The sequence below is a fragment of the Mauremys reevesii genome, linkage group 12, assembly GCF_016161935.1.
Source record: "Mauremys reevesii isolate NIE-2019 linkage group 12, ASM1616193v1, whole genome shotgun sequence".
NCBI lineage: Eukaryota > Metazoa > Chordata > Testudines > Geoemydidae > Mauremys > Mauremys reevesii.
In genome coordinates this window covers 13,971,747-13,986,272 of record NC_052634.1, presented here as the reverse complement: position 1 = coordinate 13,986,272, position 14,526 = coordinate 13,971,747, and the positions used below count along the sequence as shown (strand labels likewise).

The 14,526-nt window shown below is 44.7% G+C and overlaps 1 protein-coding gene across 5 annotated transcripts in view; it reads left to right on the top strand.

Moving 5' to 3' along the window:
* Positions 1-14,526, top strand: part of FLI1 (Fli-1 proto-oncogene, ETS transcription factor) — a 113,468-nt gene that overhangs the window by 68,899 nt on the left and 30,043 nt on the right. For all 5 annotated transcript variants that reach the window (XM_039496664.1, XM_039496667.1, XM_039496663.1 and 2 more), the window contains 2 exons: positions 3,568-3,722; positions 7,797-8,000. In XM_039496664.1, coding sequence (XP_039352598.1) covers positions 3,568-3,722; positions 7,797-8,000 — 359 coding nt within the window. The remainder of the gene's footprint in view (positions 1-3,567; positions 3,723-7,796; positions 8,001-14,526) is intronic.

The following is a 14,526-nucleotide window of genomic DNA, read 5'->3' as shown; positions in this document are numbered from 1 at the left end:
AATCACATAAACAATTCTGAATTATGAACAAATTGATCAAAAAATATCTAAGTCTGCTCATGGGTAATTAATGAAGGACGGATGGGGCTGTGATCGGTGAATAAACTATTCACTGTGAATGGCTCTCCCGTTTCTCTCCTGTACTGTAGTTATTCTACTGCATTCCTCTTTGTGTAGCCTGCATTAACACCACCTTCTGCTGGGATCCTTTCAAATTCCCTGTCCTAGAAAAGGCCAGGCTGGGACTATACTTGGAGGGAGACCGTCACGGGAAATCCAGGTGTTGTAAGTGCGATTTGGTTAGGGAGCGCTGGGTCGGTCATTGAGCTAATGTCCAGCCTGGTGTTCGGGGGTGCTGTGCAGCGAGTGGTGATTCATGTAAGGTCCTGCCCACTTATAATCATTAAAGAATGTATGGCATTTTTCTCAAAAGACGGGTTGTTTACGTTCTCCTGCCAAATACCAGCTTGGGAAAATGCATAGCTTCTACCAACAATGCCCCCCAGTGCTGGACTTTTGGCTGGGGAAGAGGTCTGTGCTTGCCAGGTGCAAAATCATAATGAAATGCTTTGGAGCCATCTTACAACATTGTCATCATTATTAATGGGTACGCTGGTATACAGCACCATTGCCATGCATGGTATGTTGCAGAGAGAATAAAGAAACCCTCCCTTCTCTATGGAGCGTATAGATAAGTAGGAGTGTTGGTTTACTCTATTAAAAAGCACCTGGGTGTGTTTATATCTAATGCGGATTGGATTCTGAGAGAGAGATTCACAGGAGCAAATCTGGGAGAGAGAGAGATGAACACACACACATGTATATGTTATTGCCCTATTATCTGCAAGAGAAAAGCTCAAGTCAGAGGAATGTTTTCCAAGGGAAATGCAGTACAGAACAGTGGGGTTTGGGTCAGTCCATTATAGGGATACTGGCCAACCAGACAGCACTGTGATGGATGCAATGTAAGAAGTAAGGTAGATCCCAGGGGTGAAATCCTGACTCTGCTGAAATCAATGAGAGTCAGGATTTCACCTGACATCGAAACTTCCTCAGATCTGGGAGTGTGAAGATCTGGGGGTTTGGATCAGACCATCAAATGGGCCATTAAAGTCTGAGCTGAAAGGTCCAGTTGCTGAAAGAAGTGGAACTGCCTCAACAACCATTGAAGCTGATGGGAGTGGAGGCTGCCAGGCACCTCCTAGGGCTAGTCTACACTTACCAGCCGGGTCGACGCGGTGAGTTCGACTTCTCGGAGTTCGAACTATCGCGTCTAATCTGGACGCGATAGTTCGAACTCCGGAAGCGCCGCGGTCGACTCCAGTACTCCACCACTGCAAACGGCGGTGGCGGAGTCGACCTTGGAGCCGCGGACTTCGATTCCGTGGCGTCTGGATGGGTGAATAGTTCGAACTAGGGTACTTCGAATTCAGCTACGCTATTCACGTAGCTGAATTTGCGTACCCTAGTTTGACCCCGCTTCTTAGTGTGGACCAGCCCCTAGAGACCATCAGCACTGTACAGGATCGAGTCCTAAAGCTCAAGCGTGGATGCTGTTATTTCCCCTAGTCTCCTCCGAACAGGACTGTTCTTGCTCCCAGTACATGGAGCATTTAACACCTGACACCGAGCATTTCTGCAGCGAGTGGGAAGTGCTCAGACTCTCTGAAAAGCCTGAAGTCCCAGCAGTTGCTCAGACTCTGCTCCGGCTGCCATGGGACATTAAACCTTCAGCAGTTTGCTTCTCCGAAGGTGGATTTTGGTTCTCTGCCTGGAAAAACAGTAGGCGAAATAGTAAAACCTTAAACTCAAACATGTGTAAGTTATACATCTTATTTCCATTTTCAAGCCACATTCCCCCAGCAAGACATGAGGAAAAAATTATCATCTGCCTTAGACTCTCTGTGGCATATTTATCTCCCAGCCATGATCACTGATCTTCAGTAATTCCCCCACCCTCCATTAGATTCAGAAACAAACTCATTTACTGTTCTATACTGGAAAATCCTCCCAACTAGCTCCCAGGATGGGATGAATACACTGGCATATTCTTTCCTCTGCAGTGAGTAACTTCCTCCCAAAGCACTTCTTTGCTTGTTTCTTTGCACTATTGGCAAAGAGGCAGGATGGTCATGTAGTTAAGTCACTGGACGGGGATCCGGGTTCAACCCTTGCTTCAGCCACACACTTAAGCCCAGATTTCTAAAGGTATTTAAGCATTGCTGTGCTCAGCATTTCAAAGCCTTGCTGTTTTAGGAGCCTCAATCTCATTTTCAATAGTGACTTAGGCAACCCTAAAAGCCATCGACTGTCAGTGGGATTTTGGCTCCAAAGTGCCTAAATTCTTTTTGAAAATGAGACTTATGTTCCTAAATCAGTTAGGCACTGCAACCCTGAGCACCACAGGGCCTTTAAATACCTTTTAAAATCTGGGCCTTAATCTCACTGTGCCTCAAACTCCCTCTTCTCTATTTCCATTGTGAACTCGTCAGCCAGGGACTGCCTCTTACTGCAGATATGTGGTGGCTGCCATCCCTGACACACCAAGAATTAAACTGGGGAATCTGCAGCATGAGCTACTGCAGTGCAGGCTTCTTAGCTAGTGGCTGTAATGGACAGATATCCTCTGCGGATCAGCACAGAAGTGGACCAGCAGCACACATTTGCCAGTGGGTTACATGGGCAGCACGATGAGGCCCGAATCTCTAGGCACTGCAATAATATAAATGATCATTATCACATTTTTATTATCTTCCTGGGAGCATTCTGTAGCTCCATGTTTCCAATGTGGACATTCTGTGGCCTTTAATAATGAAATGGGGAGGGAGTGCTGTATTTCTTATTATTTATATTGCAGTGGTGCTTACAGGTACTAGTCAAAGATTAAAGCCTTGTGCTAGGTGCTGGAGCGACATACAATAAAAAAAACAGCCCAAAACCAACCAAACCAACAACAGTCAGTTCTTGTCTCCCACGAGTTGACCATCTAGGCTATGACACCGCACAACTGGCGGGTGAGACAAATCAGTTGAGGGCTTCTAACACCAAGTTGCATCTGGTCTATTGCAGACACTAATGTGATATCAGGCAACTCAGGCTGTCTCCAGTAGGGGTAATGCAATGTGGCATTGGCTAGAGATCACTGCTTCACATGAAGGGAGGAGGGGAAGACTTTCATAGGGAGGTAGCGTGGCCAGTGGCTAGAGGACTGGGAGGCCGGGCTATTGGGATCACAACTTTGCTACTGACTTATTATGCGATCTTGAGCAAGGCACTTGGAGCTTGATTTTTCAAAGGTGCTAAGCATCTGCAGCTGCCACTGATGTCAGCTGGAATTTGGGGTGCTCACCTGTGTGCCTGAGTTTATCCTTCTGTTTAATAGATTAATAGATTAATAATTAACACGCTCCTGCTGTGAGGTTTCTGGTGTGTAGATTATCTGGGATTGTCATGTGACAGGCGATATAGAAGTGCAAGGTACCCTCTAGACGCTCCCCCTGTTTCTGACCTACAACTTGCTCCCCTTCTACTCCACCCTAACCCTAACTCTAACCTTTCCCGTTTCAGGGAGTCGCCGGTAGACTGCAGCGTTAACAAATGCAGCAAACTGGTGGGCGTGGGGACGGAGTCCAACCCGATGAGTTACAGCACCTACATGGATGAAAAGAATGGCCCTCCCCCAAACATGACCACCAATGAGAGGAGAGTCATCGTCCCAGCAGGTATGGTCGGCATCACAATATTCGTGTTCTAAATTCTTTCCGCCACTGTCCATCTTTGATTTGACAGGGAGGGTGTGGGAGAGTTATCTGTTCTCTGCTGAGTTCTCGGTATTAATAGCCATATAAAGCTAAGCAAAAATCAGGGCCACCCAGAAGAGGCAACAAGTGGGGCAATTTGCCCCAGGCCCCACAGGGGCCCCCACGAGAATATAGTATTCTATAGTATTGCAACTCTTTTTGGGGAAGAGGTCCCCAAAATTGCTTTGCCCCAGGCCCCCTGAATCCTCTGGGCGACTCTGGCAAAAATCAGGCTTTCCGTCCTGTGGGGAACTCCAGTATTTTGTTTCTGTGTCTTGAACCAATGTGATTCCCATGATGCACCACACAGCTTAGTAAGAGGGGAAACTATGGTGCATCATGGGTGATGTAGTCTGGCCAGGGTGCCCAGCTCATAAAATTGAATGGGGACCTGAAATACTGATTTAAATCTCCCATGAGCCTCCATAGCACCGTAGGCAGATGCACCTTATTGTAGAGCTGACTAAAAATAAAATAGTTTGCTTTGATATTTCCAATGACAAATAAGAAAATTTCAGTATTTTCTATCAAAAAACTATTTTGTTGGAAAATTCCCAAGCAGCTGTGTGGCCTTATACAATATCTAACCGTACCTATCCAAATGTAACAGGGCACATGAAATCCATTCAGATGATCAGGGATTTGGGAATCACTGCTGTGGGGAACCTGCAGAATTTACACTTGGAAGGTGAGGGCATCTTTCCCCTGCAAAGTTTGGAAACTCTCTGTGTATAAGCACTTTAGAATAGGAACTTCCCTATGAAGGAAACTGTATGAGCGAAGTTCTCACCCCATTGACATCACTGGCAAAACTTTCATTGACTTCAGTGGGACCAGGATTCCCCCTACATTCTGAAGGATGCAGCTAATGAACTATTCATAGATTCATAGATTCCAAGGCAAAAAGGGACCATTGTGATAATCTAGTCTGACCTCCTGTGTAACACAGGCCACAGGACTTCTCTGAGTTAGTTCCTGTTTGAACCAGAGAAAATCCAGTCTTAATTTTAAAATGGCCTGTGATAGAGAATCCATCACAATCTTTAGTCAGTTGTTCCAATGGTTAATTATCCTCACTGATAAAAAAAAATGGCATCTTGTTTCTAATCTGAATTTGTCTAGCTTCAATTTCCAGCCTCTGGATCTTGTTATACCTTTTCCTGCTAGTCTGAAGAGCCCGTTATCAATTTTTTGTTCCCCATGCACATACTGCTAAACTGGGATCAAGTCATCCCTTAACCTTCTCTTTATTAAGCTAAACAGATTGAGCTACTGGAGTCTATCATTGTAAGGCATGTTCCCCAATTCTTGAAGCATTCTCGTGGCTCTTCTCTGAACTCTTTCCAATTTATCGGCAGAAAGAGGTGTATTTGTCGAATTTAGCTTTGTTTTCAGTTCATGAACTGATCGTGAACAGATGACAATTCCAATGCATTTGTTTACCATTTGGAATAAGGACAAGATGCTTGAACTGAATGAAGTAAGAGAGAGGAAGCCAATAAAAGATTGACCCCCTGTTCTCAAGGTCCCATTTAAGCCCAGTTAGGCCTCTGCATGGGGTGAATTTTATCCTCAGAAAGGCGAATGACCTAAGTAGAATGACGGAAAAGGACATGTTTTCAGCATCAACATAGACTGGAGGGAAGAGGAGGCTGCAGTAGCTGAGAAGGGAGAATTATAGAGCCCATCACCATGCTATCTGTGCGTTACATAAAGGTGAACAAAGACCTTAGCAGTGAGGATGAAATGGAAAGGAAGGATTTTAGAAGCATTAGAGGAAGAGGTAGTTTAATGTCGTCTCCTCCTTTGGGAGGAAAGTGAAAGTGAGGATTTGTCACTTTCAGGCCACCTCAAATCAAAACCAAGAGAACCTTGCGAAAACAGCAGGCCTTTGTCAATCAGGAATAAACTAGATGGCTAGTTAATCATTGGCCCAGATCTCCATTTGGAAAAGACTTGGCCTAATTCATCCAAGAAGTGCATTTGGAAGCGCTTAGTACAATCCGGAGTTAATATTTATAGCGCACTGTAGTGGAAAGAAGCAAGAATACTGTTACCTAAGAGCTGACACAGCAATGATAGTAAACTGTAGCTAATGTGCTATGAAGGCAGCTTTTCAGGGACTTTTTGGCATTGAAGCTTGATGTGTTTAATAGGGCCAGAAAGGCCAGAATGGGTGATGTATGACCCAAAGGAACTCTCCAGAATCGTCTCCCAACATTGTTAATGAACATGCCTGAGATTTAGAAAAATGTTTCAGGGATTCTGTCAGGTCAACCTGGGCCCTAAATGTTGGGATCTTACAAAACTAACTAGCTAAACATTCCCCTTCAATATTTACAACCAAAAGGCCAACTTTCTCCAGAACTTGAAAGTGAAATGACAAGAAACTGGATGGAAACAGAAGTGCAGCTGATCAGAGTATTTTCATTGCCTAAACTCAGAGGAAATGCAAAAAGTAAATTAACAGTGAAGGATAGTAACTTATATGGTTAAAATTCAGTTTTAAAGAGCTCAGGTGCTATTAGGAAGTAGGTAAGTAAATCTCACTATGTATTTTTAGTATTTTCTGGAGTGATTTTCCATTGCCATTTCACTCTGGTATGAAGCAGCCCTGAAACTCAGCAGATGCAGCCACTAGATGATGCCCTCTGTGTAAGGGGATGCTTGAGTGGCATGGGCTGCCAGCCAGTCCCATCCCCCAAGGTATGCTAAACACCCAGCCATGATTTGTGCCCCACATCTCTGGATATTCTAGTGCTGGAGGGACCAGAAATTGAAGTAGCAGGAAACTGTGATGCTGGATACTTGCAGTCTCATCAAAAGCAGGAATTGCCGGCTGAGACATGGTCATGCAATCAAGTTCTAGTCTATAGCCTAACTCTGCCAAAGTTCTTGAGTGTTTGAATAGAGTCCCTCATAGAGAGAGGTGCCAGATGTAAAGACAGGCCCAGATCCAAAATTCCAGGGTGATAGGACCCAGAGTCTGGGCACAGACCACTCCCTAAATTCAAGTAATTTTGCAAGAGAACCTAATTTGTGGCTCAAATTTCCAGATGAGGGAACATGAGAAATACAACACAGGAAGAATCTGACAGTGGAAATAGGCTCTGAAAATGATTCTGTATAAACGGTATCAAGACTTGGCATACTTAATTCTCTCTGGGACTTTCTGATCCAACCCATCATCTTAAAACTCAAAGGATGATTTCCTTTTGTAACTGCCGGTGCAGCGAACTCTCGACATGGGTGCTGACACCTCCAGCTGAATGCCATCCTTCTCTTCCATCGTTGCCGTTAATAACAATTCTGCAACTGGACCTTCGTTGACAATTGACAATGATGCATGAGACAGTATAGAATCCAGCTCACCCTCCAATAGCTATGGTGGTTTTGCAAGGCTAATAGGGTTGAAAACTTGTGTTTGTCAGCTGAGTCAGCTAACGTGACTCAGAGATACATGGTTAACAGAGCTGTTTAGGCAAGAATTTTTTAGACTCCCTTTGTTGACCATAATAACCACCTTTCTCAAAGTTTAAAAGGCCATCTGTTAGGAGTCTGTAATGCACTCAGGACAGGCTGGGTGACTTCCATATCCCTGCTATAGCTGTGCAGCTTAAAGGCACCTGACAGTGTGACAAGTACATCTCTTCAAAGGGATGAGCTTTTTATTCAAAGAGGTGAGTCATAAATCAGCTGCTACAAAGGTGGCCGGGGAGATAGTGCATCTGAATGCAAAGCAAGTGAGTTGGATGCTACTCCTGGCTCTGCTATTGATTCATTATCTCACTAGGGGTGGGTCCCTTGCTGTCCTGTACCTCAGTTTCCCCATGTGTAAACCAGAGTTAATTATACCTTCCCACCTTTGAGATGTGTAGATGAAATGTGCTCTATTGCTAATATTATTAATGGGCTAACTGACTGATAGCGTGACACTCCTGTGAGAAGGCTGTCCCTTTGGGCACGGTATTTACCAGCTGTCTCTTCTTCTGCCAGATCCCACCTTGTGGACCCAGGAACATGTGCGCCAGTGGCTGGAGTGGGCTATAAAGGAGTATGGATTAATGGAGATTGACACATCCCTCTTCCAGAACATGGATGGCAAGGAACTGTGCAAAATGAACAAAGAAGATTTCCTCCGAGCCACCTCCCTTTACAACACAGAAGTTCTGTTGTCTCACCTCAGTTACCTCAGGGAAAGTAAGTACCCCTCTGATACTGGTGCAATGTTTACTTCTGAGGGGGAGGGAAACAGGCTGTGGTGAGTTTTGAACATCTCACACTGCACTTGGATGATAAACGGAGGGAAAGAGGAAGAGAGAGGAGAAAGGGAAAGAGTGGAGAAAAGAGAGAGAGGAAAAGGAGGAACAAAAGGGAGTGAAAGGCAAATCAAAACTAACCTCATGAAATATTGTTTGACACTAACCAAAATTAGGCTGTGGAACCCTCTGCCTCAAGGTATCATTGAGGGGAAGAACTTAGTAGGAGTCAACAAAGACCTGCATATTTATGTAGATAATAGGAATATCCATGGCTATATGGTAAAAAAAACATTACAGACTCTCTTCAGTGACTAAGCCAACTGCTAAGTGATGAGGTTATGGAGAGATTATTCCATAATTTTCCATTTTGGAGTTCTTACACCTTCCTCCAAAGAAACTGGTGTGCACCACCATCAGAGACAGGATATTGAACTGGCTCTGAGTCAGGCTGGCAAGTCCTCTGTTCCTCTGGATCCGTCTGGGAATTTGTTGAAGGAGGAGAAAATATGAGAGAGACGTTCACTGACTATGGCTGCTCAAAGGCCGGCCTGGTGTGAATAACCCTCTGTTTAAAGGTAGCAGGATTTTGTTAAACCTCTTTGGTCCTGTCCCCCTGAGCACCGCCCTACCCCAACAGGGCCGGGGAGGGCCTGCTCTTTTAATAACCCATTTTGCTTTAGTAAGCTCCTGCAGTGGGCTACCAAACAAGGTTAGTGAATAGCCTGATGGTCTACTCTTTGAAAAGAGCTATTGCATTATCCACAGAGGACGGGTGATCCAGTGGCGAGCCCAGTGGGCTGGGACTTGGGAGATCTTGGTTCAAGTCCCTCCTCTGCCGCAGATTTCTTATAGGACCCTAAGCAAATTCCTTGGCACTCTCTGCTTGTAAAATAGGGATAACAACACTTCCTTTTGTAAGGCTGTTAGACCCCAGTTGGTGGTGGGTGGGATCAAAGCTGGGACCTCTGAAGCTAAATGCATGAGCTAAAAGCCATGTGGCTGTTGGCTAAGGCTATAGAGCCGATTCACTAATCTCTTTCTAAGTGGCCTTAGGGCCACTTGATGGGACAGAGCACCACACCTAAGAGATGTGTGGGTTACACCTACATCCTGGAAGTGTCCTGAGGATAAATACATTGTGAAGAGCTCAGATGTGATGATAAGAGAGGCCTTATAAGTAGATAGATCCTACATGACTCCAGCTCATCAATTTTCTTTTCTATCCACTGCATTTGCATTCCTTTTTTCTGCCCCCAACTTCATCCTTCCAGGGCTCAGAGGGTTATGACTTTGATTGGAACAGTTTTCACGGGGTTGTAAAAACTGAGAAATGAAAAGTAGAAAACTGATCAGGAACAATGTGCTGCACAGCAAGGTGTGGGAGACCGACAAGTGTGTATTTTCTTACAAACAGATGGTGTATAACTCTTATAATCTACAGAGAGCTGGAGATGTTTCCCGTCTGGCCAGTGCAGCAACACAGTTAGGAAATGCAGTCAGATATTTAGGATGGAATTTTCAAAAGCATTCAGCATTGGTCTAACTCTGCTCCCGCTGAAAACAATGGGAGTTTTACCACTGATGGGAGAGGGAGCACAGTTAGACCAGTGCAAACTCCACCCATATTTTGTAAGATGAGCTAAAATGAGCTGAATGAATAATTTACAACAAATAACTGAACTGATGGATTTGAACTCCCGCCCCCGGCCACCACCCGTAACTGGATGATCACAAAATAATCAGATTTATCCCAAATCATTTGCAAATTTCTTCAGGATATGGTTGTTGGTCCACATAACATTCCAAGGGTGAATGTCACAAATGAATATACAAATAACTCTGACACTTACATAACAAATTTGCACCTATTTAACTAAAAGGAGTGATTTTTCCATGTGCTCCCCCATCTATCTGTCTGTATCCATCTGTTGTCTCATGTTTTATACTTCGATTGTAATCTCCTGGGGGAAGGGACTTTTTGTTCTGTGTTTGTACAGCACCTAGCACAATGGTGTGCTGGTCCATGGCTAGGGCTCCTTGCTGCTAGGAAAATAGAAAAATGATTATTTAAAACCGATTTACTGAAATTGACACCACTTCTGTATGTAGACAAGGCCTGACTCACGGGAGCAGTGCGAATTGCACATTTTGCTAGCAGATAAATGATTTTCAATTCTGGTAGGCTGAATATTTGCATGAAACATTCACTTTTTTTGAGCATTGGGAAAGCTTGAGCCTTCACAGAAAGTGACCATGAAAAAGTCATGCATGCTTCTAAATCACCATTTGTTGCTGAGTTTGAGCAAATAAATATCTTTCCTCTATTGCCCCAGCTCCAATCAGGAACCCTCTCTCACCTCCATCCATAGGTAAAGGGCACACATAGGAGATGGGCCAATGGAAAGCTGTAGGCATCTTTTCCATGCTCTTTTGTTGTTTACAGGCTATGTTGGGCCAAGTTAAGCCCTGTGTAAATAGGTGCAACTCTCAATTATTTTAGCAGGAGTTGCAGTCTTTTTACACCAAAGCTATACTGTAAAACAACAGTTGTGTGTATAGAGCTGCAGTACCAGAATTGTGTGCATCTAACAGCAATCCAGGTAGACCTTTCTTTGTTTGGAGTTTAAACCCAAAATTTGGGCCAAATTCTAAGAGGTTTCCAAGCTTTCTGGAAAGACTGGCTGAATCAGGGTTCGTGGGTTGAAAGCACACACTTCATTACTGCCACCTGCTCTGTGGATAAATAGAAGATTCCATTTCCCAGAGATAGCACCCTGGCACCTTGCAAGGGCATGAAATTAACTTTATAATAAATATACTTGTCCCATCCTTGGTACATAGACTCTTAGACTCTTTGGGTCTAAGAAGATTGCAGATGATAGATAGATTAGATTAGATAGAAGGTGTGTGTGCACACACACACCCTTACATTTGTGTGTGCCCTTTACACACACACACACATATATATATAGATATATAGATATAGATATATATGCAATCTCCATAGACCCAAAGAGCCACTATTCAGCAAGGATAGGACAGGCATTAGACTGCAGAACAGTGTCTTTGACATTCTGTCAAAGTGTCTTGCTGTTTCATTACAACCCAAACAGAAGACACTTTTATCAAGAGAAGCTACTTCAATCACTACTAAGAAGCAGCTGCCCTTAATGATTTTGAAAATAAAATAAAAAGAATAGGCTATTCTAACTATTCTATTATGACACGATAGCCGTAGTGATGTGTGTTATGAAACCCCCAGATATCTAACCCCAGACCCAAACACTCCAAACTAGAGAAGAGTTGGATCCATCTTTGAGCTGCACAGTTAGCACCTATTTCTGTAATGGACTGAGCCATGTGATGCCCTCCTATTACAGGCATGCTATGCAAGAGTGTGAAAATAATATAAACATGGGGAAAAAAGCCCACATACACTAAAATTCCAGACAACGTTTCGGAATTCCAAAACAAACATTTTTTGAGACTGACATTTTTAGGAAATTCTGCTTCAAAGGTAATTAAAAAAAATATTTGTTTTCATTCTGTTCGGGACAAAACCAAATGGTCAATTCCTACCTCTATGACTAAATTTCCCATTTAGTACTGGGCAAATCACTTCATCGCTCTGGGCCTCAGTTTCCCCAACTGTAAAATGGAGATAAGACCTTTCTGCCTCCTTTGGTCTGTCTTGTCTATTTAAATAGCAGTCACGTTGGGGCTGTCTGTCTCTCATTGGGTGTTTTTACAGTGCCTCCCACAATTGGGTAATGACCTCTGCTGCAGCCTTTAAGGTGCTAACCATAATACAAATGAATAACAATCATAAAATATAATGTCCCAGCAGAAGAATAGACTAGATGAGCTCATCCCAATTAAACCAGTGTAAAGCTGAGTGACTCCATTGGAGACAGAGTAGTCAGTAACTCCAGATTTACACTGCTATAACGGAGAGCAGACTCTAGCCCCAAGACTCCAGTCCATCTCTGGTTTTTGCACTCATACATTTTACCCAGTTCAGACCCATTGGCTTCTTTAGCCTTAGTTGGGCTGCTCTGCCAAAGCCATGCAAGTGTTGACCTTAAAGCAAGCTCCTGTGTGAGCGTAGGTCAGGCAGCCTGCTGAAGAGAATTCCTTTCCACGCAGCTTTTCCTATGTCTGCCTAATGACAGTCTGGTTTCTGGATTGCTGGGTAACTCCCTGGTGGAGTAACGCCTTCGAAGGGAGTTTATTGTTTTTCCAGACTGATTTCCAGCGGATGTTAGTGCTGAGTCTCTGAGCTCAGTGCCATGGGGAGATGGTCTTTTATTTTCCTTTTGTGGCCTTCTTTGTTTCAGAGACATCTGGCTGCATTACTGGGAGGGAGGGCAGAGGACACATGGTGGCAACAAAGTACAGGAGACTCCTGAGGAGTTGGAAGTCTATAGGCTAAAATATATCCCCCATTTGTGGGTGAAGGGGGTTATCTATCTATCACATTTACATGGCTCCCATCATCGTAGTATCTGACCCCTCACAATCTTTCCTGCATTTATCCTCAGAACACTCTTGTGAGGCAGGGCAGTTCTATTATCCCCATTTTACAGATAGGACACCGAAGCACAGAGAAACTAAGTGACTTGCCCAAGGCCACACAGGAAGTCTGTAGTGAAGCATCGGAAGAAGTGGGCTGTAGCCCACGAAAGCTTACGCTCAAATAAATTTGTTAGTCTCTAAGGTGCCACAAGTACTCCTGTTCTTTTTGCGGATACAGACTAACACGGCTGCTACTTTGAAACCTGTGGTGAAGCAGGAAATTGAACCCAGACCTAGGTTGTGCCTTAACCACTGGACCATCCTGCCTCTGCCCTCCTCCTCCGCCCCCGCCCCAGTGATCCCAGCAGAAATGAGCCACTGCTAAACCCGGAACTGGTTCGTCTATCCCTATTTGTCTGAGCCTACCCAAACTTTCACTGCTTTTCCCAGGGCATACACCATTCATTCCCCCATAGAGATACTCTTTCCTTAAGCTTGCCTTGCAGCCTCTTGACTGGAAAGATAAAGTTTAGGCCAAACCTATCACCATCCCCAACCCTTTCCCACTCCCCATTCTCCCCCCTTCAGTCTCCAGCCTGGACTGACCACTGTGCTGGTATCTTTCTCAAACACAGTCTGCCTGGTGAAGCCTCAGTATGCAGCCAGCCAGCTGTGGGAAGCAAGATTTGGATGTCTTTGTGCTATGTTTGGGATGAACTTCAAACGGACGGTCGCCTCCCATCCTTTCCTTCTGCAGTCACTGGGGGCAGGTCATGTGTGGTGTGTGCAAAAGAAAAGAGGCTGGAAAAAACAACAACAAGCAGACTGTATTTAGGGGTAGTAGCAGAGGAGAAGTTTATGGTTTTGACCCCATATTGAGGCCAAACAAAACTCTGGCTCCAAAGACAGTGGAACCCTGATCCTCCCGAGCGATCTGAAGACACCCAGAACCTTCAGAAAATCAGGGGGTTGCATAATTAGGGGAATGGGTACAACCCACTCTTGGGGGGGGGGGAATGCAAAGTCATTTCAGGTTCAGTCGTGTTTGAGCCAGGTTGCTCCTGCGGCTACGACTCAGCAGAATTTTCTGCCCTTTAAGCAGGGATGGATTTGTGGATAAAAATCTCTCTGTCTCACACTCTCTCCATCTCCTCTTATTAAAAGAATACAGCTGTAAGCCCACCCCTCCCACACACACCAAATGCTGTGCAGTTCCTCCTGCACGATGGAGCATTTGCGGACAACCGCTGTAATACTCTACGCCTTCATTGCTAAGACTCTGTCTTGGGGGCAAACCATGATGTCTTTACACAGTAGCAATTCTGCCCAAACTCCCGTTGACTAAGGTAGGTGCTGACAAGGGTGAAAACGGAGCTCTCAGTCACAGTATGAGTTTTGCTCAAGGATGAATGAAGTCAGGGCTGCGGGGGCTGGCCCTTTCTCTCTCCATCTGCCTCTCTCTGTCCAGATCTCTGTGTCACTGGCTTGTTCGCTTTTTCTTCCTCCTTCATTTAAGCCCCTAATAGGAACCACATTTCCTTTTTTGTGGCATTCCCACCAGAAACCTCAGACCGTTGGGCAAAGGTGAGAACTTTTAGCAATTAAACTGAGGGAGGTTCCTTCCCTTCCAGCAGTTCAGCCTACATTTTTGAGCATCAAGTAACTGTAGGTTGCTCTGACAAGCTCACTCAGTTCTATTCCCTCCCCGCCCACCTCCTCTGCTCCGCCAGTCTGCTCGACCAGGCATTTGCAGCCTGTTTAGTCATAGAAAGCTGTGTTTCTGAATCGGCCAGCACTTCCCTGTCTGGCTGAGGCAAGCCGTGTGGTGTTTTGCAGTCAGGACCTAGTTCAAATAAGCTTGCAAATGAAAGAGGGGTGGAGATGTCGGGCCGGTCCCTCCTGAGTGTTATGAAACAAATACTTGAACCACAAACCAACTCATATGAATA